The 26,795-nt window shown below is 34.9% G+C and overlaps 1 protein-coding gene across 1 annotated transcript; it reads right to left on the bottom strand.

Annotated features, from left to right (window-relative positions):
- LOC106539591 (serum albumin) lies at positions 1–26,499 on the bottom strand. The gene is made up of 15 exons (XM_087713712.1): positions 26,368–26,499; positions 24,944–25,004; positions 22,334–22,469; positions 17,239–17,450; positions 16,495–16,627; positions 16,090–16,187; positions 14,056–14,185; positions 9,629–9,840; positions 8,568–8,700; positions 6,776–6,873; positions 5,835–5,973; positions 4,215–4,438; positions 3,353–3,485; positions 1,140–1,196; positions 1–157 (listed from the first exon to the last, which is right to left on the bottom strand). Exons 1-14 carry the CDS (start codon positions 26,450–26,452, stop codon positions 1,149–1,151), a joined length of 1,842 nt encoding a protein of 613 aa, XP_087569838.1. The 5' UTR covers positions 26,453–26,499; the 3' UTR covers positions 1–157; positions 1,140–1,148.
- Between the last annotated feature and the right edge of the window lie 296 nt (positions 26,500–26,795).

Here is a 26,795-nt window from a genome sequence, read left to right on the forward strand (position 1 = left end):
TCTCTTTTTGAAGACTTTATTCATTTTCATTTTAAAGAGAGTGACATTTTCATAAGAATTAATTTTTGTCCTTGGCATTAGATGGCTGACACGTACCAACCAAGGATGTTTGAGAACGTGTGGATACTTTATCTTCAGCATCCTTCCAGTGAGGAAGCTACAAAAAAGAATAGGATCAATCTGTTATTTCTAGTGCCAAAGATATACAAACAGAATATTTAAACTCAGTTATCAAGAATTAAGGGGAGAAATTGAATTTTGAGAGAGATATTATGGGGAAAAAATAGTTTAGTGACAATGCCATTGCTTATTTTTTACATGAATCATATATTTTGGACAATAATGCAAAAAGAAACGAAGCTAAAAGAACAACAGTGACATTGCATTAGAATCTATGTGTTGCAAAGCAGAAATTATCAACATACTTCATAGCAGCTGGATAAATAGATAATCCAACATGGTTATTTGTTATGGTCTATTATAAATTCAAAGAGAAATACTATCTTAAACTAAAAGATTTTGAGAATATAGAAAATAAATTAATTCACCATAGATTTTACAAAATAAGGAAGGGATTTTTTGAAGAGAAAGAAGAGTCATGTTTTATTAAGCTAAGGAATATCATTACTGAATACATGTTTATTCATACATTTGTATCTTTGATGCACAAGGATGACACCTATCCAGTAGTGAAATCTTTTTTTTTTTTTTTTGCCCACTGGCTTGCTGGTAGGGGGTCATGTGACTAGGTGGGCATTTTTCACTTTTTAAATCATTTTTTCCTGCCAGTTCAGGCAAAGAGGCAGGAAAAAATGGTTTCAAACGTTTTTTAAAAAGCTTTTTTTCCACTTTAAAAGCATTTTTTCCTGCCAATTCACTTGTACTGGCAGGAAAAAATGCTTTAAAAAGCAAAAAAAAAAAGCTTCCCACAATCACATGGCTCACAGCTGAGCTGCATGATTCTAGGATTTTTTTTTTTTTACTACCAGTTTGCAGAACCAGGGACAATTGTTCCTACCAGTTCAACCGAACCAGGCTGAACCGGAAGGATTTCACCCCTGCATCTATCCCATTCAAGAATCGTCAGCATAAAATCACAAAAACGTCAAGGTACAAACTATATCTCCATCTTAGCTCACCTAAAGTAGTTACTCAATTATATGACCACTTTGGATCCGTTCAACCAGTTTTTGACCCTGAAAAAGAAAAAAAAAACATAATCTGAAATTTTGTTGAATAAACTAAATCACACATATCAATCACCTGGTTGAATAAATTAATTGTTTTCTTCCTAACAGTCAGTGTTATGAATAGAATTCTGCTTGTGCGCCTAAAATCCATCATGCCTATATTCATGGAGACATGCTTCTTAGATTTGTCAGTTTCTCATTCCACAAGAAGATAAAGGTGTATATATGTACGGTTTTGTCAATTTCTCATTCCACAAGAAGATAAAGGTGTATATATGTACGGTTTTGTCAATTTCTCATTCCACAAGAAGATAAAGGTGTATGGCTATCTATGTACAGTTACACACACACATTGTGTGTATATATGTATGTGAAGCAAGGTGTATGACTATATATGTACATATATAGTCATACACCTTGCTTCACTTACATATATAGCCATACACATATTTCATTGTTTCTCCCTCCCTCCCTCTCCCTCTCTCTCCCTCCCTCCCTCTCTCTCAGTGTGGGTGTGTATGTATGCACATTTTCCCACAACAACAACCCTATGGTCCAGTCACCCAGTTGGTTTTCATGCCTAAGGCAGGATTAGAACTCACAATTTCCTGGGTGCAAACTGGCTTACTACAAGATAGATAGAAAAGGATAAAGCAGGCATGATGTGGATTTTTGGTGTGCAACACTTCTGTGGTAATGCGCATATACAATCTTTCTATTTTGAAGCTGTTGGGAACTTTTTATGACTGTTATCTATTTGCATTGCATAATACAGGGGACAAAATTTCATTTTTTTTCTTTTTTTACTGCAATTCTGCAGAATTATCTTCTAATACATAGATTTCATTTTACTATCAAATTTTAGATGTCTCTGAAGACTGTAGGCTAGATTTCTGATAGCTACATTCCATCCAAATGCATGCAGCTTGTACACAAATTAAATTTGATATGTCTTTTACAGTGAGATTCATATCTGCTTATATTATGACAGTATATCCTTACTAATTGCAAATGTTACTAATAGTTAATATATTAAAACTGTACTAATTATAAATTTAAAATGACAAAAAAAATCAATACTAAGATGGATGGCATGGAGATGAGTTATCTCATAAACCAACACAATATATGCTACTCTTTTTCACAATACGGATGTCACAGAGTCCTTAATAATAAATGGATGGTTGACTAAATTCTCGGAGAACATATTTAAAATACAAGATCAAACATTGGTCTGCATAACAAAAGAGGAGGAAATCAGGGCGGGAATCCTTATATCTCTTTCCTTTCTTTTACATATGCCAACTGAAAAGGTAAAGTAATATAGGGGTGTCAAACTCAAGGCCTGTGGACAAGATCTGGCTGATGGGTGCTTTGATGTACCACATGGGGCCACCTTGGAAACAGCAAAGGACTGCCCCATGGTGCTTCTGCCAATAAAAATTGAGCTTGGGAGGGTCTCATGCAGCCCTTGTGGGCCCTGTTTCTGGCCACAATGGCCGCCTGCAGTGATTGGTTCCATTTTCACTGCAGAGGGCTGCAGGAGGCTGTTGCAGCTAGAAACATGGCTCAGGGGTCCCCCGGAGCTCCGTTTTCCTTGGCAGAGGGCTAGCAAAGCAAAAACATAAATAAAATAAAAGGAGAAATATTTCCCCTTTTGCATTAGAACATGCAAGAAGGGATGGGAAAGGAGAAAAAGAAAGAGAAAAGACAAAGAAAAGAAAGGTAAGATGGGAAGAGAGCATGGAAGGAAAACTAAGGAAAGAGGAAGGAAGAAGAAAGGAGAATGAAGAAGAAAGGAAAAAGAAGAAAAGGAAGGAAAGAAGGAAAGAAGAGAGGGAGGGAGGAAGGAAGGGAGGGAAGAAGGGAGGGAGATTATAATGAGAGTGAGGGAGGGTCTGTGGGAATCCTTTGCATTTGGCCACCACACGTGCTCCAACCCTGGCCATGCCCATCCCAGCTACACCCACCATGCCCCCCCCCCCGAGGTCAAACACAACCTGATGTGGGCCTCAATGAAATTGAGCTTGACATCCCTGGAGTAATAGCTTATTGCACCAAACTGGAACTTATTTGATGATAGGAAATGTACATTTGGAGGCAGCAATAAGCCAGAACACTTTATTAAACTTTCCCCATCCATTCTCCTGTTTAAGGTATACCTTTGTGTCAAAGCATTCCTTTTGGTTTGCAGCTGCACAGCAATCTGTCTGAAGTTCACGGAAAGCTAGGATTCCAACGGCAAGCTCTGCATCTTCGATATTAGGTTTGGATTTTATCAAGTCACTTAGCAAACTGCAAGACAAACAATAACTATTAAATCCTTTGTTGAAACTAAGACCTTCACAATTTCACTCTTTTCTAGATCCCAAAATTGAGTAATAAGTTCATGCATATGTACAGAATTATTTTTTCAATATACTTTTTAGTGTAAACTCTCAGTGATGAAATTAGAAGTTTTAACAGAAGAAAAGAAGAAAAGAGATGAAAACAAATACTGTCAGATAAATACCACAATAATACATGGGCAAACAATTGATACAAACTTAAGGTAAACCGCTTCAAACTCGATTGCACAAAATACAACTTTAGGAACAGAGTTGTCAATGCCTGGAATGCTCTACCCAACTCCATTGTTACAGCCTCAAACCCTTATAGCTTCAATCTCTACCCCATTCTTAAGAGAACCATAAAGGGGGCATGCATAAGCGCACCAGCATGCTCACTGTCACTGTCTTATTGTCCCATTTATCTGTATTTACTTCCTTTGTTCATTTTTATGTTCATACTTATGCTTGTTATCTTGGACATGTTTGACAAACAAATAAAATATAATAAATAACTAAATAAAACACCAAAGATATTTTGAGGAGACAGCTATCCTAAGATATGGGAGGTATCTAAATAAACTCATGCCTAGCATACAATAAGATGCATCCAGGAACTACAGATGTGTAAAGTATCATGTCTTGTTTGATGTAAAACCTGTAACAATATATTAGATTAAAATGACTATTTCCTTACCCTTGCTTACTTTCCTGAACAGTCGCTTCATTAGATGAGCACAATTTCTCGGGGGCATCCAGTGCTTTAGGTTGGAATGGAGGAGGATTATAGGATGGATCTGGTCCTAAGTTACTGATACATTGCCAACGGTTGATAAAGGAGGAATGACAGCAATCATCAATTTGTTTGTTTAGGTAATGTCCTTTGTGACATTTGCAAATAGATCCTATCACTTTATCGGTCTGAGAGGAGAGAGGGGGGTGGGGAGAAATAATCCAAAGAACTACTTCAGTTACAGGATATGACACTATTATAAGATCTAAGCTAGGCAGATAACATTTCAAGCATAAGCCTTTATTTGATGCTATAGGAGTTGCATGAAAGGTCAAAAGCAAGTCTGGCTAAATTAATAGCTTTTTTCTGTCTGAATGTTCAAAATCACACACATTCCTTCATTAAGATGTGCCCTAAATAACTGCTGATTCTGTCTATCTACTTGTCTGTTTGTTAATCTATTCCCATTCATCCCAAGGTATAACAAGAAATAAAATTACATGTACTGAATTGACTTCGTAACTTGCTTTACAAAAATGTTTTATCTGCCTGCTTTTTCAGTAGCAGGAGATGTTAAAGTTTCAGATTTATAAAGATAACTTTTATTCATAAATGAAATATTAAAAAGACATAATCAGAATTTTGACAATGAAAACCAATATTTCTCCACTGATAATATATGGCTTCAGATAATGGTATAAAATATTTTGAAAATGGATTTTTGAGTTAAAACTAAATGGATGATACACTGTTTGTCAGCAACTGGAAGTTAAGTAATTTGAAAGAGATATGTATGAAAAATGTGATTGTGATTATATTCGTATAGCGCTACCAGGAACACTTATGAAATATGGCCTATTAGTAATAGGAAATCTAAAGAGCCAATTACCTATCTTCAAATTAAAGATACAATTGATTATCATAATGGTTCAAATGTGGGAGTGGAATTTAATGAAGTTATTTTTAATTCTATAAATACACAGCCTCCAATAAAGATATAAATATATTTTGAAAATTGATTTTTGTGTTCTACCAAAATGGATGGTACCCTGTTAGTCAGCAACACTGAATTAACTAATTTGAAATATATGTTTGAAAAAGATACATTGGAAAGCATGGATGTAAAACCTTATTTTAGATGCATTGCAAATGACAATATTAAAATTATTTGCACTGAAAAATAAGATTTCCTGGAATTTACCGAGTTCTGTGCATCAAGGGAACTCATATAGATCTATAAATGAAGAAAAATTATGAACACAGGTGCAGATAAGTTTTGATTACATGTGGATTAGATTACTGTCATAAGCATTTATGAAGATGTGTAACTTATTCCTTAGTAGTTTATATTTGATTACCGGTAACTGTTTTGTTTCTGCTCTCATTTCAGTTTTCTGTCATTATAGTTTTCTGTCATTATAAATTTGTTGCTTGCTGAGATGTTTGTGGAAGCTCTGTACCTGAGTTCACTTGAAGATAGCATGCCTTACACTAATCCATGTGCAGACTTTTTATTGTGATGTGACACTAATGGAAATGAATTAGAAGCAAAGGAGCAGAATATATGCAGGAAACAATACTCACATTGTCTAAAGCACATGAGACTTGTTGATCACCATCTAAATTACAGCATTTCTCACCAAGCTTTGCCACTTTTTTGGCGAGCTCAATCAGATTTGAAGTTGGAGCCTGTGGTATAATTTTGCTATACTTGATCAAATATCTGAAAGAAAAGGTAGATATTAATATTACGTATTAATTAGAAATGTTGTATGCTGATGATTAAAGCAAGTTTGTAAAAGCACTATAAGTTGCTAGGAAAAAAAGAATGGCTGAGAATTAATTTACAGGGTTTTATTAAATCCATACAATCTTTCCATTTGTACAAAATCTAAAGATCCTGTCTATGCAAACACATCTCAGCCATTGCATTTTCTTTGGGACACCAGAGAAGCACCTAGTAAATATTAACTTTTATGTTAATTTAAATGGTTTATACATGTGACCACAAGTTTTATGATACTTTATTCATTTGATGCATTTTAAAATCCTTTTATATCTTGAAAACTTTACTATTTTAGCATTTTACTACTATTAAAAGTAAGCTCATAGTTACAACCTCTCCTTTATTAATAGGCAGCAAAACTTTTAGAAATTAATTTTCTGAATATTCATTTGAAAAAACCTGAAAATCTCTACAGGTACAGGAAAACCTCAAGTCATTTTAAACATTTTCTGGATAATTATTTTCTTTAATCTTTCTGAAAATAGACAATTCTGCATCCACAAATGGTTCTGCTTATTGTATCCTTATCATTTATATGGATATTGATTTATTCCTGATTGCTTATTTGTACCCTATGACTATCATTAAGTGGTGTACCGTATGATTCTTGATGAATGTATCTTGTCTTTTTATGTACACTGAGAGCATCTGCACCAAAGACAAATTCCTTGTGTGTCCAATCATATTGGCCAATAAAGAATTCTAACATTTGCAAATTTATCATTCAAGGAAAACTTACTCATTTTGGAAGAAGTATTCTCCTATTTCTTTATAATTGTTACAATTATTCTTCACAATATCACTAATCTTCTTAACGTATAATCTGTTTTGTTCTTCCTGAAAGAGAATAAAAATTTTAAAATATTTGCAATAACAATAGGCACATCTAGGAAGAATCAATATAAATAATGCTGGGAGAAAATTGGAGAAATTTACAAATAATTCTTATTCTGGTCAAGAGATATTAAAGACAGTTGAAGATGGACTTGGCAACTTTGGTTTTCCCCCATGTTAAAGGAAAATATGAATGGTAAAGGATGATAAAGATCATAATTTGTTTTTGCTGTAATCATTAAGTATGCAAACATTATGACTATAAAGAAAGGGGCAAACAAAATATATCTTCTAATCTGGCCAGTACCATATATCCCTTTCAGATCTAGGTGTTTTTCCCCACATATTTTCTTTCCATATTTGTTTTCTTGCCACCTGTATTCAAAATTCAGAAATCTTTAGAAACCTGCAATGATCATCATAATTTTAGAGTAAGTCTGTGATCAATGTTTCCCTTTTTAAAAATATCATACCAATGCCTTTATGCCTAATTCCATTCTGAACAAATATAAAGTCATTTATATTAAGTACATAATATCACTAACTATACTTCCTTTCTATAGAGTGCTACCATAGAAAATACTATACCACATTTATACCATCTGAACCTACTATTTCGTAGATATATTTTAGGATCTCTAAAACTGACATGAAGATATAACCAGATAATTTTAAATAGGATGAAGTGATATGTAGGGACTTATAATAACTAAAAACCAAAATTTGGCCTGAAAATGCAACCAATGCAGGCATTATATATAAAGCCTGTGTAATATAGTCAGAAAAACAAATACCTTAAAACTATCTTGGCTATTATATTTTACAACAGTTATGATTTCCAAATATTTTTCGAGGGCTGGTCCACTCAGTCAGTATACATTGTAATAATCTAAAAAACTGACTTTTGGTGTAATAAATCTTCCATCTTTTCAAGCAATATAAAACATTGCAAAACAAAACTGGGAACAAACCAATAAACAGCCTCGCACATGGCCTAGGGCTAAAATGTTCCTTTCTAGCATGACTTTTAATAAAGAACTTGTCTTGAATCCTTAACGTGAGAAGTTTTATATCAAAATATATTTTGTTCTTTATACTATTTCCGTCTTCTCTTAAAACATTGACAAAATCCACAATGGTCTGAGAATCAGTGTCTCCACTAGATAATTGATAGTCAAGCTGAAAGTAATTAATCAAGTAAAACTAGCAAAAGGGGGAAAATATTTTACCCAAGTTTCCCCAAACCTCCAAATACGTTAACCAGACCTAATCCACATATCAAAGGATAAGGTCTGCAAACAAATAAGAATAAACACTGTAAACATAGCACCCCCCCACACACACATGTGTTCCTCAAACATCACCATAGAATCAGCACATAGACCCTTCCACACCCAAGACAAGTGCCCCCCTATTTATCTATGTTATTTATCTCATTTCTCTATTCTGCCCCTAAAGGCAAACATTTTGTTTTTAGGAATAAATATTTCTCCTTACCTCACCACTGTTTGATCTCAGTTTTATTTATTCTTGCACAACCCAGGCTTAAATTGCAACCCCAAATTATTTTTCTGACAATAATTTGTCTTCCAGTTTCTTATAATTATTAATAATGCTACAATAGGGGTGGGTAGGGTTGGTCAAGGGTGAGCAGGGAATCAACAGGAACTCCCCTGGACAGAGACAAAGGAACTCACCCCATCATTCAAACACTGTACTTTGTCTTCTCGTTTGCAGCATTTTTCCAACGTGTCTCCATATCTATGCAAAATTTCCAGATCAAACAGCTGAGAAAGTTCAGGGTGGGTTCTTATTAATGCTAAGAGGAAGCTAAAACAGGTGAAAAATGGGATCAGAAAATACTTTTAGGAACAAAAAGGAGACAATATATTCCATATTCTGAAATGTATTGTTTTAGTAATCTGTAAAAAAAATGTCATTTTGCTATTCTAGTTTCGAAGAAGTCCTTCTAATCAGCCATTTGAAATTATGATATGAACTGAAAGCATGTGAATGTCCTTCAGCTCCCCATCATGCTTTATCACCAACTGGAAACAATATTGCCCAAATATATATCTTTTCCAAGATCAATTCTTCTTTATACCAGATTGAGTTTGCCAGGATCACTTAGCTTCTTAACTATTAATTTTTCTCCCCCCCCCCTTTTGCTTCTTATATTTGTTTTGAATTAAAAATATTCCTCAGTTTTTTAATTCCAGTTTCTTATCTCTAGATTAGCCTACTTATTCTCTCTCATCTGCGTGAATATTTAACAGCCAGTGTCTTGGAGCAGGATCCAGTGGCTGGAAGTAGCCATTTGCCATTTCCTGCTGCAAAACCTTTTTTTAAAACATCCTGGCTGTCAGACAGCAAGACCCAGCAAGAGATGAGACATTGGAGAATCACCATTGCTGTTACTGCACAGAGGTAAGTCTAAGGCTCCAGTCTATGCCTCTTTGGCCTTAGTGCGCTGCCCCACCTTGCTGGAAGAGACTCCAAGTTGGCCATGTCCACTCAGTCACATGACTCCTCCAGCCATGCCGACCCGGTCTTTAGGACGAACCAGTTGTTAAATTAGTTGGAGCCTATCACTGCTTAGAGGGAAATAGCCAATGTTCTTCTTCCAGTAGCCATTGCCTTATTATATCTGATACAGTATAGCTTTTTCTATTCATTCAGAGAACAAGACTGTATGTTTTTCCATAGAGTCTAGTTCCACCAGTTAGTGTGGAATAGTGTGGAATTCTCTAAACCGTACCTTTCCTTGTTTATACTTCCATGTTCAACATAATATTGACATGCTGTCTCCTTAAAGGTTTCTCCAGATGGTGTGGGCAGATCAGGAGATAGTGGGTCATTTTCCATAGTAACAATGCATTGTGATCTTTCCACCAGGCCCTTTTCACAGCAATGATCAAGGTTATGAGATATATCATTTTTGTGCTTACAGACATATTCTGACAGGTCTGCCTGTAAGAAAAGAGAGAAATTGGTCCTTTAAAGAAAGACGGGTGGGTTATAATTTGTGGAACTATGGATTATTGCAAAACCCCTTTGAGGCTTTTTTCCAGAGAAAATTAATAACTCTGAACAATTAACTCTTCAAAAGATCTTACTCTGACATAAATATATTAAATAAATTTATTTATTTATTATAAATAAATATTTTATGGATCTATCTCATAGTACTATTTATTAATGGTTGATAAATATAGTGTCATATGGATAATAAATGTAATTAATAACAATAAATTTAATATTGAGGTATAGCGAATTACCTTGACATGGGTGTCGGGCTTCTGTGCTCTAAAGAAGATGAGAGCTAAGTTGGAGGTTTAATTATACTAGCAAGGTCTCATCAAAGGAGTCCAACATTTTTTTATTCCATAAAAATATACTGAGATATTCCAGATCATGAGAAGGAACATGAAAAAATCACAAAATACCAGGACTTAAAAATTGAAATTCAATGACTATGGCACAAACAAGCAGTGGTAATTCCAGTGGTAATTGGCACATTGGGTGCTATTCCAAAAGCACTGGAATTACATTTAAAACAGTTAAAAATTGACAAAATCACCATCAGTCAAATGCAAAAAGCTGCACTGCTTGGATCTGCACGCATATTACGAAAATACGTTACAACGTCCTAGGCCCCTGGGTGGGGCCCGACTAGTAATCAATGCCAAATCCGGCAAAACAACTGGCCGCTGTGATACAATTCTACAATCATCATCATCATCATCATCATCATCATCATCATCATCATCATCATCATCATCATCATCTTTGGTGAGATTCACAGCCTTTGGGGGCTGGTTGGTAACTCAACAGCTCGAGCCCTAACCAAGTCCCGGTACTTTGTGATTTTTTCTTGCTGTTTATCTTCAATTTATGCATCTCCAGGTCAATGAAACATACTTTTTTTTTCTTTTCAACTATTGATATGTCAGGTGTGTTGTGGGCCAAGTGCCTGTCAGTCTGAATTCTGAAGTCCCACAAGATCTTGACTTTCTCATTCTCTAAAACCTTCTGAACCTGATGCTCCCAGTGGTTTTTGCTGTACTCAAATCCAAACTTTTGGCACAATTTCCAGTGAATGATCTTAGCAACCTGGTCATGGCGTTGTAGGTAGTCAATTTGTGAAATTTTGCTGCATCCACTGATCAAGTGGTTGACTGTCTTATCTTTCTCATTACAGAGGCGACATTTGCTGTTGGTGGTAACATGTCGAATTTTTGCCTTCATGCAGTTTGTGGCTAAGGCTTGTTCTTGAGCTGCCAAAATAAAGTCTTCTGTTTCTTTTTTCAATGCTCCTGATATTAACCAGTTCCAAGTTAGTTTGTGGTCAGCTTTGCCTTCAATACTTTTCAAGTATTGGCCATGCATAGCTTTGCTTTTCCAATTTTCAGCTCGCTTCTCAATTACTTCTTTCTTATATTCAGCTTTTAACTTATTAATTAATTAATTAATTAATTAATTTTATATTATTATTGCTGTTATTGTTGTTGTTGATTTGACATAGTCAGCCAAATAGGTAGACTGGATTTGGAATTTTTGTCTACCTACTGAGTCCTTTCCAAGGACCTGGGATATGTATCCAAGGTGCCTATTACTACATTATTACAATATTATTGGTATTACCTTTGGTTGCTTTTGCTACAATCATTCTATTTTATTTATGTGATAGGCACCTGTAACTACAGGAGCAATTTAGCATCTTCATTTTCTTTGACTTTCTCTATTTTATGGTCCCACCAGTTCTTGCTTGCAGGCAAATGGTATTTCTTGCAGATCTTCCAGGGTACTATTGTTGTTACTTTGTCATGCTTTATCAGCATACTTCATCATGTTGTTGCTTGTAGTTAATTTGGACAATCTTCTTACAGCAGCTAAGTAGGTGGTCTATTGTTTCTTAAGCTTCTTTGCAGAGATGGAATTTGCTATCCGTTATTATCTTCACATTCTGGCTTTGTATGCATTTGTCCTTAAGGCTTGGTCTTGTGCAGCCAGAGTTAGCCCCTTTCTTCAATTTTCCTGATCTTAGCCATTTCCAGGTCCTGTTATTATCTACTTTCCCTGCTATTTTTTTTTTAAAAAAATAGCAATAGCACTTAGACTTATATACCACTTCATATTACTTTTTACGGCCCTCTCTAAGTGGTTTCCAGAGTCATCATATTTCCCCCAACAATCTGGGTCCTCATTTTAACTACCTTGGAAGGATGGAAGGCTAAGTCAACCTTGAACTGGTGAGATTTAAACTGCCAAACTGCAGCTAGCAGTTAGCTGAAGTAGCCTGCAGTGGTGCACTCTAACCACTGTACCACCTCGGGTCAGTGAGGAAGTATATACTGACAATGCTATGCTTTGTCTTCTCATGAAAGATTTGCATTTGATCTTTCTTGTACTCTGTATGCTTTCCTAGTACACTAGCTTCAGTACATGTTTTTCACTATCCTTCAGATATTTTTCCAATGCAATACCCTTTTTTATTCTTCAACCATCTGATGTACTTGCAACATTCCATGGTCACCCATTTTCTTGGAAGTTCTGTCAATGACACTGTGTAGATGAAGGGTATGATTCATTTGTCATTATTTTTTTAATCTTCCTATTTCTATTCCTCTCCCATTCTAGCACCATTGATCAGCACCTGTGCCTTCCATCGATCTTTGCACAAACCTTCTGATGTTTCTACTGACTCCTGATATTTCTAGGCACTTGATTATCTAGTCATGTGGCAAGAAATCAAATGCTTTCCTGTAATCAATCCATGCTTCATTGAAATTGGTCTCTGTTCTGCAGTTTTCCAGAATCATCTTGTGAATTAGAAGTTGTTCTTTTGTTTTTCTGCCCAGAGTTGTACTGTTTCTTCCTTGTAGTTACTGACTGATTTACTTCCATTTCTTCATTGATGAATTGGTAGAAATGTTTCTGGTTGGATCGAAACTCGAGATTCTGCCTATAGTTTGCAATTCAACTCTCGTATTTGCTGATCTTTTTAGCTATAGATGTTATTGCTGCTTTATTATTTCAAGTGCTTCTTTCATCTTCTAGTGATGATGAAAGTGGCATTTCTTGACTAGGTACTCTTTGGTCTACTTGTTCTTCAGCTGTTTTTCTTTCATCTCTTCTAGCTTCCTTACATCTGATCTTACAGCTTACCAATTTTATTTTCCAGTGTGATCTTCTATTTTGGTGCTGTGCCATTTGGTTTTCTTCTTATTTATTAATTTTGCACCCCAGATATTAAGTTATAACTGCAGCTGTATATACATTGGTTTGTTTCTTGCAGTGAGCTGGTGCTCATGTTTGATATCATAGTATTGGCATCCTTTAATGCTTGTCTGGCTATTTCTTTGGAACAAGCTTTTATACAGACAGCATTTTTCTGATGTTTTTGTGCTGTTCTAGAAGCTGTTATTTTTTGTTTCAATTCCACTTCTTTAGTTAAAGAACTTTGTTATTTATGATATCACAGCTATCTCCTCCTTTTCTTCCACCTTTTTTCTATCTGCTTGATTGCAGGATCTGCTTTTTGTTATATCCTGATGGTTTGAGCTTAGGAAAATGTGACTTGTTGAAGATCAGATAGCCAGCTTATGTGCCTCAAGGAGAACCAGAACCTGGGTCTCTCTATTCTTATGCCAAGAAATTAAAGAAGTCTCCTATCTATAATCATATATTATATAGTAGCAATCCTCAATTGTTTAAACAGAATAAAAACATACCTACACACACACACACACACACACACACACAAACACACACAAACACACACACACACACGTATGTGTGTGTGTTTGTGTGTGTGTGTAAGTACAATGTTAAGAATTTAGGACATTGGAAGATAAGAACTTTGAAACATCACCAGGGAAATGTGAAAAATTCAAAAGATGGTACTAGAAGAAAAGACCAAGTCAAAACCAAACTAAAACAAAACAAAAATATTGAGGTTGAGATAGAGTGTTTAAGAAGCCACCACTTGACTTTGTACATTATATTGGGTATATTCATTGAATGAGTGCCTTATCCATTTAAAAGCATTTGAATGTTTTGAATTTAAAAAAAACCCAGCTCCATAAAATCAAACAATTGAACACAAAAGAGCCTCCTTCTTAGCACTTTCATATCCATATATCATAGGCTTGAAACAGCAGAAATAAAAGAAATACATCTTACTCTGTCAAGTAAAGTCCCCAATGAATCCCCCTTACAAGTTGCTTCATGGATGTGTACAACTTCTTTAGCAATATGGGTTAAAATTTCTAGATTAGCATTTATGAACTTTTCTGCTATCTGAATAAATTTTCTAGAAATAAAAGCAAAAATAAAGGATTAGGGTTATTTCAAAGCAAACATTAAATATCTACAATGTACATTATTTCTACAATATCATATACAGCTAGTCCTCAACTTATGACCACAATTGAACTCAAAATTTCTGTTGCTAAGCGAGACAGTTGATAAGTCAGTTTTGCCCTATTTTGCAAACTTCCTTGTTAAGTGAATCTCTGCTGTTATTAGCTTAGCAATATGATTGTAAAGTGAATCTGGCTTCTACATCGACTTTGCTTGTCAGAAAGACACAAAAGGTATATATGCTGGTTGCTCTGGGACAGTGCAACCAGCATATATACATGCCAATTGCCAGCATCTGACTTTTGACCACAAGATAACACAGGTGATAACACTGTAGCTTTGATGTTTATGAATATTCCAAGTATTTAATCATATCTTTCAAAATATTTCCACATCACTTTTTACCAGCCAACACATACATACATACATACATACATACATACATACATACATACATACATACATGTATGTATATATATATATATATATATATATATATATATATATATATATATATATATATATATATATATATATATATATACATACATACATATATATGTGTATGTATGTGTGTGTATGTGTATGTATGTATGTATGTATGTATGTATGTATGTATGTATGTATGTTTTCAAGTGAAGTCCTTTCTAAATGAAACCATAACTATGCTTCTGATCTGATCTTTCATTTCTATTGTAGTATAAAAGTATATATGAATTTATACATAAAAATTCCTAATGGTGGCTCGCCCTCCCTCCCTCCCTCCCCCCTCCCCTCCCCTCCCCTCCCTCCCTCCCTCCCTCCCTCCCTTCCTTCCTTCCTTCCTTGTAATTTAAGCTCCACATATGAGATCTTTTGTTTGTTTCAAAAAGTATATGGATATAATGGTATATGGGAATGGATTTGGGGGACAATAATCTAGTCAACCATCTCAGCCCACATAAATAAAAAGGGGAGTGTGAATCACTTCAGAAGGGATCCCCTGTATTTTCCATGAAAATATAAATAAAGGGTGGGAGAAGTACTTTCAGATTTGTTAGATTCTGTTATTTAAAGATAGTATTTGTAAGTTTGTGCTTTTCGTCTGCACTATCTAAAACAATTGGTTACAGCAACATATTAATTTATTAAACCTTTACAGGTCTTTCCCAGATTGTCAAAATAGAAAATTGTTGAGGCCAAACCTTGTCATTATTCACACTATTTTGAAATGTCTTGTGTCTCTGAATAAATAAAACTTGAAGAATTATAAAAAGCCTCTTTATTTCCATCAGTCTTTGTAGATGATCCCTGGAACTTTCTCTTATCAATCAAATAGCTTAATTTGTTTCTACCCGCTTTCCCCTTTGAGGTATTTCATAGACAAGGGCAGAATCAATGAACATTTTGTCAATAATATCAAAAAAGATATTGTCTGCTTATTATCAGTTTTCACTTCCAGAGTCTCTTCTGAATATGCCTGGTTGCTACTCTTCCAGATAAACCAGATAGGACAGATGACAAGATGAATTAATTCTCCTTTATTTTATAGCTACATCAACAATATTTCGCAAGTCTGAATTCAAAGTACCACACCCCTTTTAACCTTCAGTTTAGTTTAGAGTGGGTCTTTTCTAAGCATTTTCCTCTGACTGTTAAGCCTTGGATTTCCCTCTTTTCTTGTTTAATTATTTGCTATGCAGTACTGTGACTTTCCCCAAGGTCACTAATAAATTTGTTTTGGATACAGAATAGTTAAAACCTATTAAAATCTGCTCAAGACAGTCCCAAAGCCTATTTTAAGAATATTGTTATATTTGATGCATGTTCCTAGGATTTCATTCCTCACTCCAATCTCAAATAAACTGGACTTACAATTCATATAAAGTTTCCTTTCCATAATTTTCCAGATTGAAACAAGTGTTCTCCTGTTCATCAATAATTTCCCTGGCTTTGTTTCTGACCACTGTTGCCTATTACAAAACCAAAAGAGAAAAGAAAATATTTTGCATTATTGTCCAGTAACTTGGGAAAAAATATATAAGAAAAGAGATTAATAATAATAATTGCATCTTGGGTGAATTCCCAATTGCAAAAGGCATTTTACAGTTACATTTTATATCTTTATGCTATTTTTAATATAATTTATATTGTTTATATTTGTACAGAATTCTTAGAGTTGCAATGGCCTCACTTGATATAAAACAACTTATGATGAATCTTGAAGGAGTAAATACTGCAATTGTTTTCTATAAAATTTCAAGTTGCAAAGTAAAATACCTTTCCTTCGATGCAGGTATCTTTTTCAACTTCTTTACAGCAAGTTTCCAATATTTTATCAAAGCTTTTAGTTGCTGCAGAGAGTACAGTAACTGGTGCTCTTGGATTTCTTCTGGAGATCTCATAAAGATGGCTATAAAAAATAAACATGTGTCTGTGTGTTTATATTATAAAAAAAAAATAGACAGATGAAAGTTTTTTTAAAGTTAGTCAACAGTGCTGTTCTCCAATAACCTAATGAGGAAAAAATTCAGATTTGCTATCTAATGGATAGTAGACGTACACAACAATAAACCTAAAATAATATGGTGACGGAATTTTGTTTGCACTGCAACATCCTTGTACTTTTAAATTGCTGCTACTATGGGGCAAATGAAGATTAAATCTTCTCATTTTAGTTAGTATATATGTCTGTGCACATGTTCTTATACTCACTTTTATTGAAATAATAGACATAATAAAATAGCATCACATCTTTCTTACCATCGTTAATATTTCCAAAATTATCTAACTGCCCTGCACTGCATCAACAGATATGTGCTGTTGGAATGTTATAGAATGAACCTTCCTGGAAGAAGCAAGGGATAGTTGAATGAAACTGTAAGCAAGAATACCCTGTTGGAAATAGTCAATAAAGTTCATATATTGTTTGCGTTTGATAAATGAAATTAAGAATCAGTATGTGTCATTCACTTAAACAAGATCTACTGATTTTAAGCTGCAACCTTTAGCCAATTGACTTACTGGGCTAGAACATCATTTCTGTCATTGTGATATGCTTGGCAAGCTTCTTCTGCAGTAGGACGAACAAAGGGAGAAACACTTCCGATTGCTGAAATTTTATGGGACAAAACACATGCATGCCTTTCTGGATCAGACTTAGCACAACAGTCATTAATTCCATATTTCTTGGAAAACTCTTCATCATGGCAAAGCAGGTCCAGGAAAACTATACCCTAGAGAACAGAAAAATATGCTGCCTAAATAAGCATTATTTAGCAGTAATTTATAATATATATATATATGGTTAATTAAGATAAGGTTTAGATTTATTGGTTTTGTATGCCGCCCACTCCCGAAAGACTCCGGGCGGCTCACAATAAAACATAATATAATATCCATATTCCATTAAATCTTGTTTAAACCAGGTCATATAAGATTAGAATCTAGATCCATATATGGGAGATCAGATGTTTTCTGCTTGCTTATCTGTACACACTTTTCCTTCAAAGAACACATTAAAAGATAAGAAATGTTTTTTTTTAAAAAAAAACTTGTTAAGCAGTGTTTTTCTACCCATCGTTTTAAAAATGTCCGAGTGAATCCAGGAAGATGGAAGAGGCAGAAGGGCTGGAAGTGTGTGTGCTGTTCACATGCTGTGAGTTTTAAAAACATCTGAGTGAATCCAGAAAAAGGGAAGAGGCAGAGGGGCTAGAAGTGTGTGTTCCTATAGTACCTTAAAGCCCCTCTGCCTCTTCCCTCTTCCTGGATTCACTCAGATGTTTTTTTAAAACCCACAGCCTGTGCACATGCACACACTCTTCTAGCAGCACCTCTGCTTTTTCCCTCTTCCCCAACATCCTCCCCCCCACCCCACCCCAGCCACTCAACAGTTTTTTCTTCTTCTGGTTCTTCCTCTGAGAACATTTTGGCAGCATGGTGAGGATGGGCGGGGCGAGAGAAAGAGCAAATGAGCATTCTGGTATGGGGCCTCCTGACCAATGGGTACAGGAAGGCATGCTAAATTTCACCATCCGGTATGGCCATACTGGGCCATACCAGTTGAAACCCACCCCTGATTCATATATAATGTATATAGTTGTATGTACACAAATGCATGATACTTCAAATTGTCAAAGTTATTATTGTAAATTTCTTTCTGTTTAAATACATCTTTCATTTTAAACTATTTTGCTAAACTAGCTTTTACTAGAGAACTAGGTGCTAACTTATAGTTCTCTTTTCAATAAAGAATCCTTCATTACCTTTGTATCTCAAAAATTTCCCAAAACTAGAATCTTTCAAAAAGATTCTAACAAACCAAATTAATGAATTTCATACTATGAACATTATTTTTACCTATTTATTGCTATTTTCTTGAAATAAAGCAATATTTCTAACATTTGAAATCTCCAGGTATGCGGATCATTTGAATACTTTGAATTGACAGCAATGGCCATGCTATCTGGTAAATTTTGAAAGCTGAATTTGTATAGATCTCAGAGTTTCCAAATTGGGGGGGGGTCTCAAAGTTAAAAGGTACAAAATACTTACCAAAAAGTAAGTAGCTCTGTCTTTATTGATTACATTTGCATAGGACTTCCAGTAAAAAGAGGCAAAGTCATGAATTTTGGATATAATAATCGAGTCCTCACATTGTGTTATGTTTGTTTTATTTTGGAATACCATATGACCTCGCCATCTGTAATTTGTCTGATAACCCAATTTAATAAAATGTAGCTTAATGCACTCATGAGTAGTGTTGGGGGTATCACAGCAAGACAAGGCAGATAGTGAAACTTGTTTCAAAGTTTGAAGGACAGAAATGTTAATGATTTGGAGAGGGGCCAGTGTCTCAACAGTATGCAAACGAACTTCAGGGCTCCGGAGGAGCTACAATATCCTAACACTCTGGGGGGCTCATTCGAGCTTGAAACTGTCTTGGAGGGACAATGAGGAATGAGAGCACGGGCAGAAGTGAAGGGGGGCACCACAAATCACTTTGAACATCTGCAATAGCTTTCAACCCAGATGGGAAGGAAGACAGCCATTGCGAGTTGTCAAAAGTCAAGGCGGCTTCACAAAAAGAGAGAAAGAAAGTGGCTTGAAACATCTGGGTGAGATTTTGGGAGGATGGTCTGAAGAAATAGAGAGCAGTCTGGATAGAGTTGATTGTCAGTAAAGTTTTTAAATTTTTGATATTGATATTTGGAGAAATTGAGCTCTGAAATTTTTCTTCTTTCCTAACTAGTCCTTTAAGAATCAACAGTGCCATCTAGTGGCAACAGAAAGAAAAAATAACATTGAACACATGGTTTGATAAATAGACTAATGATAAGAACTGCTACATAAGACAAAACACTAGCTGTGGATTTATCTTGGGCGCTTTTGTTTTTCCACTTTCCTGATTAAAAAAAGAGGGGGGGGGGACCAGGTCCCGATGGTTTAGCAGTGGAATTTTATAAAACATTACAATATGTGCTAAGTAACATCATGCTAGAAGTATTCAATGGAGGCAAAAATACTGGATTCTTGGTTGGAGACCTATATAACTCTTATCCCAAAAGAAGAATGACTTGCAGCAAATAAAGAATTATAGACCAATTTCTTTATTAAAAGTAGATTATAAAATCTTTGCATTGATAATAGCCGAAAGACTTAAAACATTGTTACACTTAGATCAAAATGGTTTTTTAACCAAGAGATAAAATTAGAGATAATATGTGAATTATATTGAACGTATTAGAATATTATGAAGTACACCCTCGGAAACAAAAGGCATTGTTATTTTTGGATGCACAGAAAACTTTTGATAATATAAATTGGCAATTCATGATAATGCAACTGCAAATGATGGATTTTGGGGAGGGATTTATAAATATGGTTAAAACTATTTACAAAGAACTAAAGTGATGGTAAATGGAGATATGGCAGAAAAAGTGCTGATTAGAAAAGGGACCAGGCAAGGGTGCCCGCTATCTCCACTATTATTCATATTGACACTAGAAGTTTTGAACAGAACGATAAGACAAGGAATGAAAGTTAAAAAGGAAAAATATAAATTGCAAGCATTTGCAGATGACTTAGTACATATTATTGAAGATCCAATAGAAACAGGTCCAAAACTACTAGAACAAATAGAAGAGTATGGAGGAGTGGCAGGATTAAAAATTAATAAGGATAAAACAAAAATTTTAGTGAAAAATATAACAGAAAAACAGAAAAGAGAAATAATGGACAAATTAGATATTCAAATGGTAAAAAAAGTGAAATATTTGGGAATTTGACCTCGAAATGTGTAACTATTAAGGAAGATAATTATTATAAACTAAAAAATCAAATTGAAATGAATATAGAGAAATGGAAAAACTTACAACTATCAATAATGGGTAGAATAGTGGTAATTAAGATTAATATATTACCAAGAATATTATTTTTATTTCAAACAATACCAATAAAACCGGAAAAAAGTACTTCAAAGAACTAAATAAAACAATAGGAAAATATATTTGGCAAGGAAAGAAAGGGAGAATAAATAGAAGAATGCTACAAGATTCTTGGATTAGAGGTGGATATGGTGAACCAAATTGGGAATTATACTATCAAGCAGCAACTCTTATGTGGATAAAATAATGGCTATTACTAAGAAATGCAAGGTTACTATCCTTGGAGGGACACAATATACATTTTTGGCACACATTTTTGTGGTATGGGAAAAATAGAATACATGGTTATTTTCAGAGACACTATGTAAGAAATGGTTTATACGCAGTATGGGAAAAAATAAAAGAAAAGCACTATATGGAAGTACCAATGTGGCTCTCCTTGGTAGAGGCTTTGACACACGGGAATACTACTAGTATGAAAAGGTAATTAGATTCAAAGATATATTAACAGTTCAGGGAGAACTAAAACAGAAGAAAGAATTAGAAGAACAAGGAATTGATATAGGAAGGTGTAAACAAGTGCAAATACAAACAAGATATGAGAAAGGTGTTAAAGAGTGTGGTTTTAATATGGAAAACTCAGAATTAGGATACTCATGGGAATAGATGAAAAAAATGATTAAAAAATTGTATAGTTATCTACTTAGAATATACCTAGAAGAAGCAGTTAAAGAAACAATGATAACATTTGGAAAAAAACTTTGGATACACAATAGAACTAGAAAAATGGCAACAACTATGGAAAAGGAATTATAATGTAACAATGGCAATGACATATAAAGAGAATTTATATGTCATGTTTTATAGATAGCACATGACACCTGAAAAATTAGCAAAAATGTTTAAGGATAAATCAGTTAAAAGTTTGAAATGTCACCAATTGCCAGGAATGTATTATTATATTTGGTGGATGTGTAGGGATGCAAAAAAGTTATTGGGTTAAAATACAAACATGGTTAGAGAAAATGATAAATAAACCAATGGAGTTTAAGCCAGAGATATTTTTATTGGGTATTCTACCAGAGAAATACAATAAGGAAGATTCATATTTCATTGCACAAATAATAACAGCAGCTAGAATTGTATTTGCACCAAATTGGAAAGCAGACAAAATCCGATCAGAAGGGGAGGTAATAACGAAGATATTAAGACTGTGTCTGTGCAGAAATGAATAAGCTGTCATTGAGAATAAAGTAAAAGGAGGAATCAGTGTACTTCAGGACATAGGGATGATTTTATGAGTGACTTGAAAAAAGATATAAATAGAAAGAAAAAGGAACAAAACATGAAATAAGAATCTCAGATGACACATGACTTAAATAGGGGGAGGGGAAATAAGAAAATATCAAAATGTAAATATACAGGCAGAAAAATAATATGAATTGACATATGTTAAATAACAATTATAAGAATGTATATCTAAGAATGAATGTGAAAGGAAAAGTAAAAAAAATCTTTTTACAAAAAATGTTAATTATTTTGATTCGTAGAGAAATTGTTTTCTTAGGATGGATAGAAGATGGATAGGGTTAATGCACTAATTTTACTCTTAAAAGTATGTAGACAACAATTTTACTCTTAAAAGTGTGTAGACAACAAGGAGCTAAACAGAATTTTAAGTATTTAGTTAATCAATATGTCTGTAGTATCCAATTTAGCTTCCAAATACTTACCAAAGGCTTTGTACATTCTGGGCTTGAATATTGATTATCAACACATTTCTGGTGAATAGCTTTAACATTTGCTGACAACGTTTTCAGCTCCTCAAGTGTGGTATTTGGTAAAGCTTGAGCAAATAAGACTAAAACACTGGACAAAAGTACAGATTATTAAAAATACAATCTGTGAATAGCAGTATATTCAACAATAGAGTCCTTGGTCTCTGAGCTTGATTGTTCACTTGCAGACATTTTATTGCCCAACTAGATAATATCATCAGAGCAGTGACGCACAGTCAGGGGAAGCAGGGGAGGCCACAGTCATCATGAAAAGGGAAAAAAATGTAAAAGGAAAAACGCGAGTGCTGAAGTGAGGCTAGCAAGCTGCTGCCTTACCCTGAATAACTGCCTAACTGTTTAAAAAAGCCTCTAAAAAGTGCCCTCTACTATGAGGCAGGATAATTGTGTGCCTCATTTAGTCTAGTCTGACTTCTAAGGCATTTTATGATCGCTCGAGCAGAGTTAAGTGAGTGTTAAAAACCTAAAAAGTCCCAAGGTAGGTGAGGCACGCAGTTCTTCTGCCTCATAGTAGAGGGCACTCGTTCTTCATGTGACTCAATGCTACCCCTCTTTCCTTTTTCTTCCCTTCTCGCTTGCAATACAGTGACAATAAAAGGGGAGTACAGAGATGTACCTTCATCTCTTCATTGATTTCCCTTTTTACGGGATGAGCCAGCTTCCTGCTTCTTTTATTTTCTGGAGGTCTCACTTCTTTCTCCATTAGCCATTTTTTATTTTATTTTATTTTATTGTTTGGTGTGCGTGTGTGTATGTGTGTTTGTGTGTCACGCATGTATGTGTGTATGTATCTACTTTGGTGGAGATGAAACGGCTGCTGGTATTATTTGGGAAAAAGCTTTCGGGGGAAGATTGTGGAGAGGAAGGGAGGGAAGACGGGGGGTGGCTTTTAGCACTGATTTGTTTCCCTCTCTTTTCCCTTTCTCCCAGTCTCTCCTTCCAGCTCTCTTTCATTTCTCTCTCTCTCTGTCTGTCTCTCTTTCTCTCTCTCTCTCTTTCTCCCCTTTTCTCTTTCATCTCTTTCTTGCATGTGCAAGCAAAATACACCAGGATCATGGTGGCAGGGACAGCAACTCCTTCCGCTGTGCTGCAGAGAAGAGCCACGTTGTGCAGGAGACTCCTCAGTGCTAGACTCAGGGCAGCATGAGCTGCGGTCCCCTTCATGTTGGCTCAGGAAGGAGGAGAATGGGATGGCAGCTCATGCTGACCTGAGTGTAGCTCTAAGGAGTCTCCTGCACAGCGTGGCTCTTCTCCACAGCACAGCCAGGTATTCACTTCTCAGTGGTGGCAGCGCCTCCACTGATCCTGCCGCCATGATCCTGGCCCAGAAAAAGTATTTTGCTTGCACACGCAAGGAAGAGATGAAAAGGAAAGGGGAGAAAGAGAGAGAGAGAGAGAGAGCTCAATGAAAGAGAGCTGGAAGGAGAGAATGGGAGAGAGGGAAAAGAGAGGGAAACAAATTAGAGAGAGAAGGGGGAGAGGGAGAGAGAAATGAAAGAGAGCTGAAGGGAGAGAATGAGAGAGAAAAGAGAGGGAAACAAATCAGGGGGAAAGAAAGGAAGAGAAAAGAAAGAAAGAAAGAAAGAAAGAGAGAAAGGAAGGAAGGAAGGAAGGAAGGAAGGAAGGAAGGAAGGAAGGAAGGAAGGAAGGAAGGAAAGACACTTTCTCAGACCTTTGGTGAAAGCAATGACAAGCTAGATCTCTTGCCAAGAAAACTGTAGTTTGCCAGAAGGCACAAATTGGAAGCAAGTCTGATTTTTTAAAAAGAAAATAACAGAGGTGGCAAAGAAATGCATCTGAAAATAAGACTATTTATAATTTTGGATAACGTATTATATTGTCAAACTCAAAAGGTTTTAGATACTTAATTGTCATCATCATCATCATCATCTTCTTCTTCTTCTTCTTCTTTTTCCTCTCCCTCTCTCCCCCCCCTCAGAGGAACAGTCATCCCTTGTGGAAAACACAACAAGGAACTCCTCGGCTCCTTGCTCTCCCCACATCTCTTTTTTGTTGTTGTTGGCCACTGGTGGTCACCATACAAGGTCCTCGGCGATACGCATTTGCCTGCCACCCCTTTGAAATGTGCAAGGATGGGACAAAACGGCATGGATCCTTTTATTAAAACCCCCTGTGTTACAAAGGCATTTTAATAAAAAGATTGTGATGACATCAGTGCCTCACCAGCCATAAACCTCACCGCACGTCACTGCATCAAAGCACCATGGATTCCACAGTTCAACTTGAACATTATTTATTTTCTTCTGTTGTAGTGGGTGCAGAAAAGCCCTGAAAAATGCCCGGATTCAAAGGTCTTTGTTTCCCTTGACCATGAGATTTTCAAGGTCATGGTACTATAGATATATCAAAAATGCTGAATTACAGAGACCTTTTTTTTTTCCTCAGGGGAGAAGAATTGCAATTTTATTGTGGTTTTAGACCATTTTTATTGTAAACCTTAACTATATTATTATTCTCACTCTGTGTATAGTGTATCTTTTATTATTTATTATTATAATTGATGACACAATTTATTGGCAGACTTACATGGCACCAAAATCATTAGCTGATATTTGAGAGGCTAGTCTGATGGTCCAATGATGATCATCTGTAAGGAAAGTAGTGAACACGTTTTACACATTATTCCAAGCAAGAATTATTATTCTTTGTGCTTTTGGTAAATGACTCTAATTGAGTATGATGATATATTATTTTATGTGAGAACAAATTGATGTATTCCAAAGTTATTGAAAAGAGCTTGTAATCTTCTGGATGTTCTCTTCTCTTCTCTTCTCTCTCTCTCTCTGTCTGCCTGCCTGTCTGCCTGTCTTTCTGTCTTTCTGTCTCTCTGTCTGTCTTTTTCTTTTGTAAGTCTGCCCAATAATATAAATAAAATAATTACAAATTAGTGTTGTTTTAAAATTTGATTTCATTTGTAATGAAATAAAAGATAGTAATGCATGTAATGCAAAACTCAGAAACTGATGGTATCATACCATATGCAAGAACAAATTGATGTTTTCTAAACTTATTTAACACATTGCAAAAACAGAGAAGATACTGCAATGCTCAGATGTACTCCAATATTTTTTGCATATCTAGCAATAAAATAATTAAAAAAATAATTGTTTTAAAGTTTGTTGTCTCTTGTAATGAAATAAATGTGATAATACTTATAATGTAGTTCCCAGAAACTACTTGAACACATCTTATATGGTATTCTTGGCATATATATATATATATATATATATATATATATATATATATATATATATATATATATATATATGTGTGTGTGTGTGTGTGTGTGTGTGTGTGTGTGTGTGTGTGTGTGTGTGTGTGTGTGTGTTATATATAATCCCCTCCTCACAAGTGTTTAGATGTCTCAATAGGACTAACTTCTAGTATTTCTTAATAGTCCACTATATTACTACTAAGTAGATATGACCCAGCTTAGAATTTAGAAATAAATTAAAGTCAACAAATTCTGCAGAACAAATAACTTCTTAATAATTTTTATAAGCATCTAGTAAATTTTGCAGGATTATACCTGATTAAAAGAGATGCCAGGATCTGGAATAAAGAATGCTATAATTTGGGACATGAAAAATGCACATTCAAAATCATTAGTCACATAAATACTATTTTAGATTTATTGTGGGATATTTCTTGCCCTCCAAATATACCTAACCATGACAAGCGTATTCTATTATTTTTTATAGACAACTCAAATCATCAATCAAACATAATTGACTGGGAAATTCTTGGATACAAATTATGTTGAAAATGCAAAAGATTCATACGATTTTAAGAAAAAATAGGGTATAGTCTAGAAAATTCTGTTGAAGGAACATACAGTCCCCTGAGGACTCAGATTGATATTGAATTCATAGTACTATGAATTCAATGTCAATCTGAACAACCAAATGAAAATCTGAAAAACTGAGAGTGAGCAACAGAAAACACTATACCTGTATTCCGATATCGTCTAGGTAGGTTTTTCAGTTCAGCCAAGCTTACAAAGCAAAGCAAAGAAACAAATATTACCCACTTCATGTTTCCAAATTGTTTGGGGGCTAGACTGAACAAGGTAGAAAGAACACATGGACAGATGGAAATTTTATACTATATCACACAGGGTAATCATTACCCACTTTATCCTGTACATATGGAAAGATCAAAAGAAAGACACTTGTTAATAATTACTGTAATAAAATATTTGCTCATTTTCTTTGTTAAAGACAAATCTTGGCTGAAGAAATATCCGTGATTTTTTTTCCAGAACATGAATAAATAGACTTTTGGCCTATCACATTTCAAAAAAGTAAAGTGAACTGTTTACTCTCTTGCCCTATAACCTTAAACCATTGGAAATTTTGTCCAAAGGTGAATCAGATGG

This window comes from Thamnophis sirtalis, unplaced genomic scaffold, assembly GCF_051295495.1.
Source record: "Thamnophis sirtalis isolate CommonGarterSnake01/CBP01778 unplaced genomic scaffold, rThaSir2_p1.2 scaffold_4, whole genome shotgun sequence".
NCBI lineage: Eukaryota > Metazoa > Chordata > Lepidosauria > Squamata > Natricidae > Thamnophis > Thamnophis sirtalis.

What these genes read in the sequence shown, in the direction of transcription:
- LOC106539591 (XM_087713712.1), bottom strand. Translation starts at nt 26,452, where the DNA reads ATGAAGTGGGTAATATTTGTTTCTTTGCTTTGCTTTGTAAGCTTGGCT. An exon ending in CAGAATGTACAAAGCCTTTG is followed by an intron (nt 17,451 to 22,333) that starts GTAAGTATTTGG and finishes TCTGTTCTCTAG; the next exon opens with GGTATAGTTTTCCTGGACCT. An exon ending in AGAAATGATGTTCTAGCCCA is followed by an intron (nt 16,628 to 17,238) that starts GTAAGTCAATTG and finishes TATTTTTTATAG; the next exon opens with CCATCTTTATGAGATCTCCA.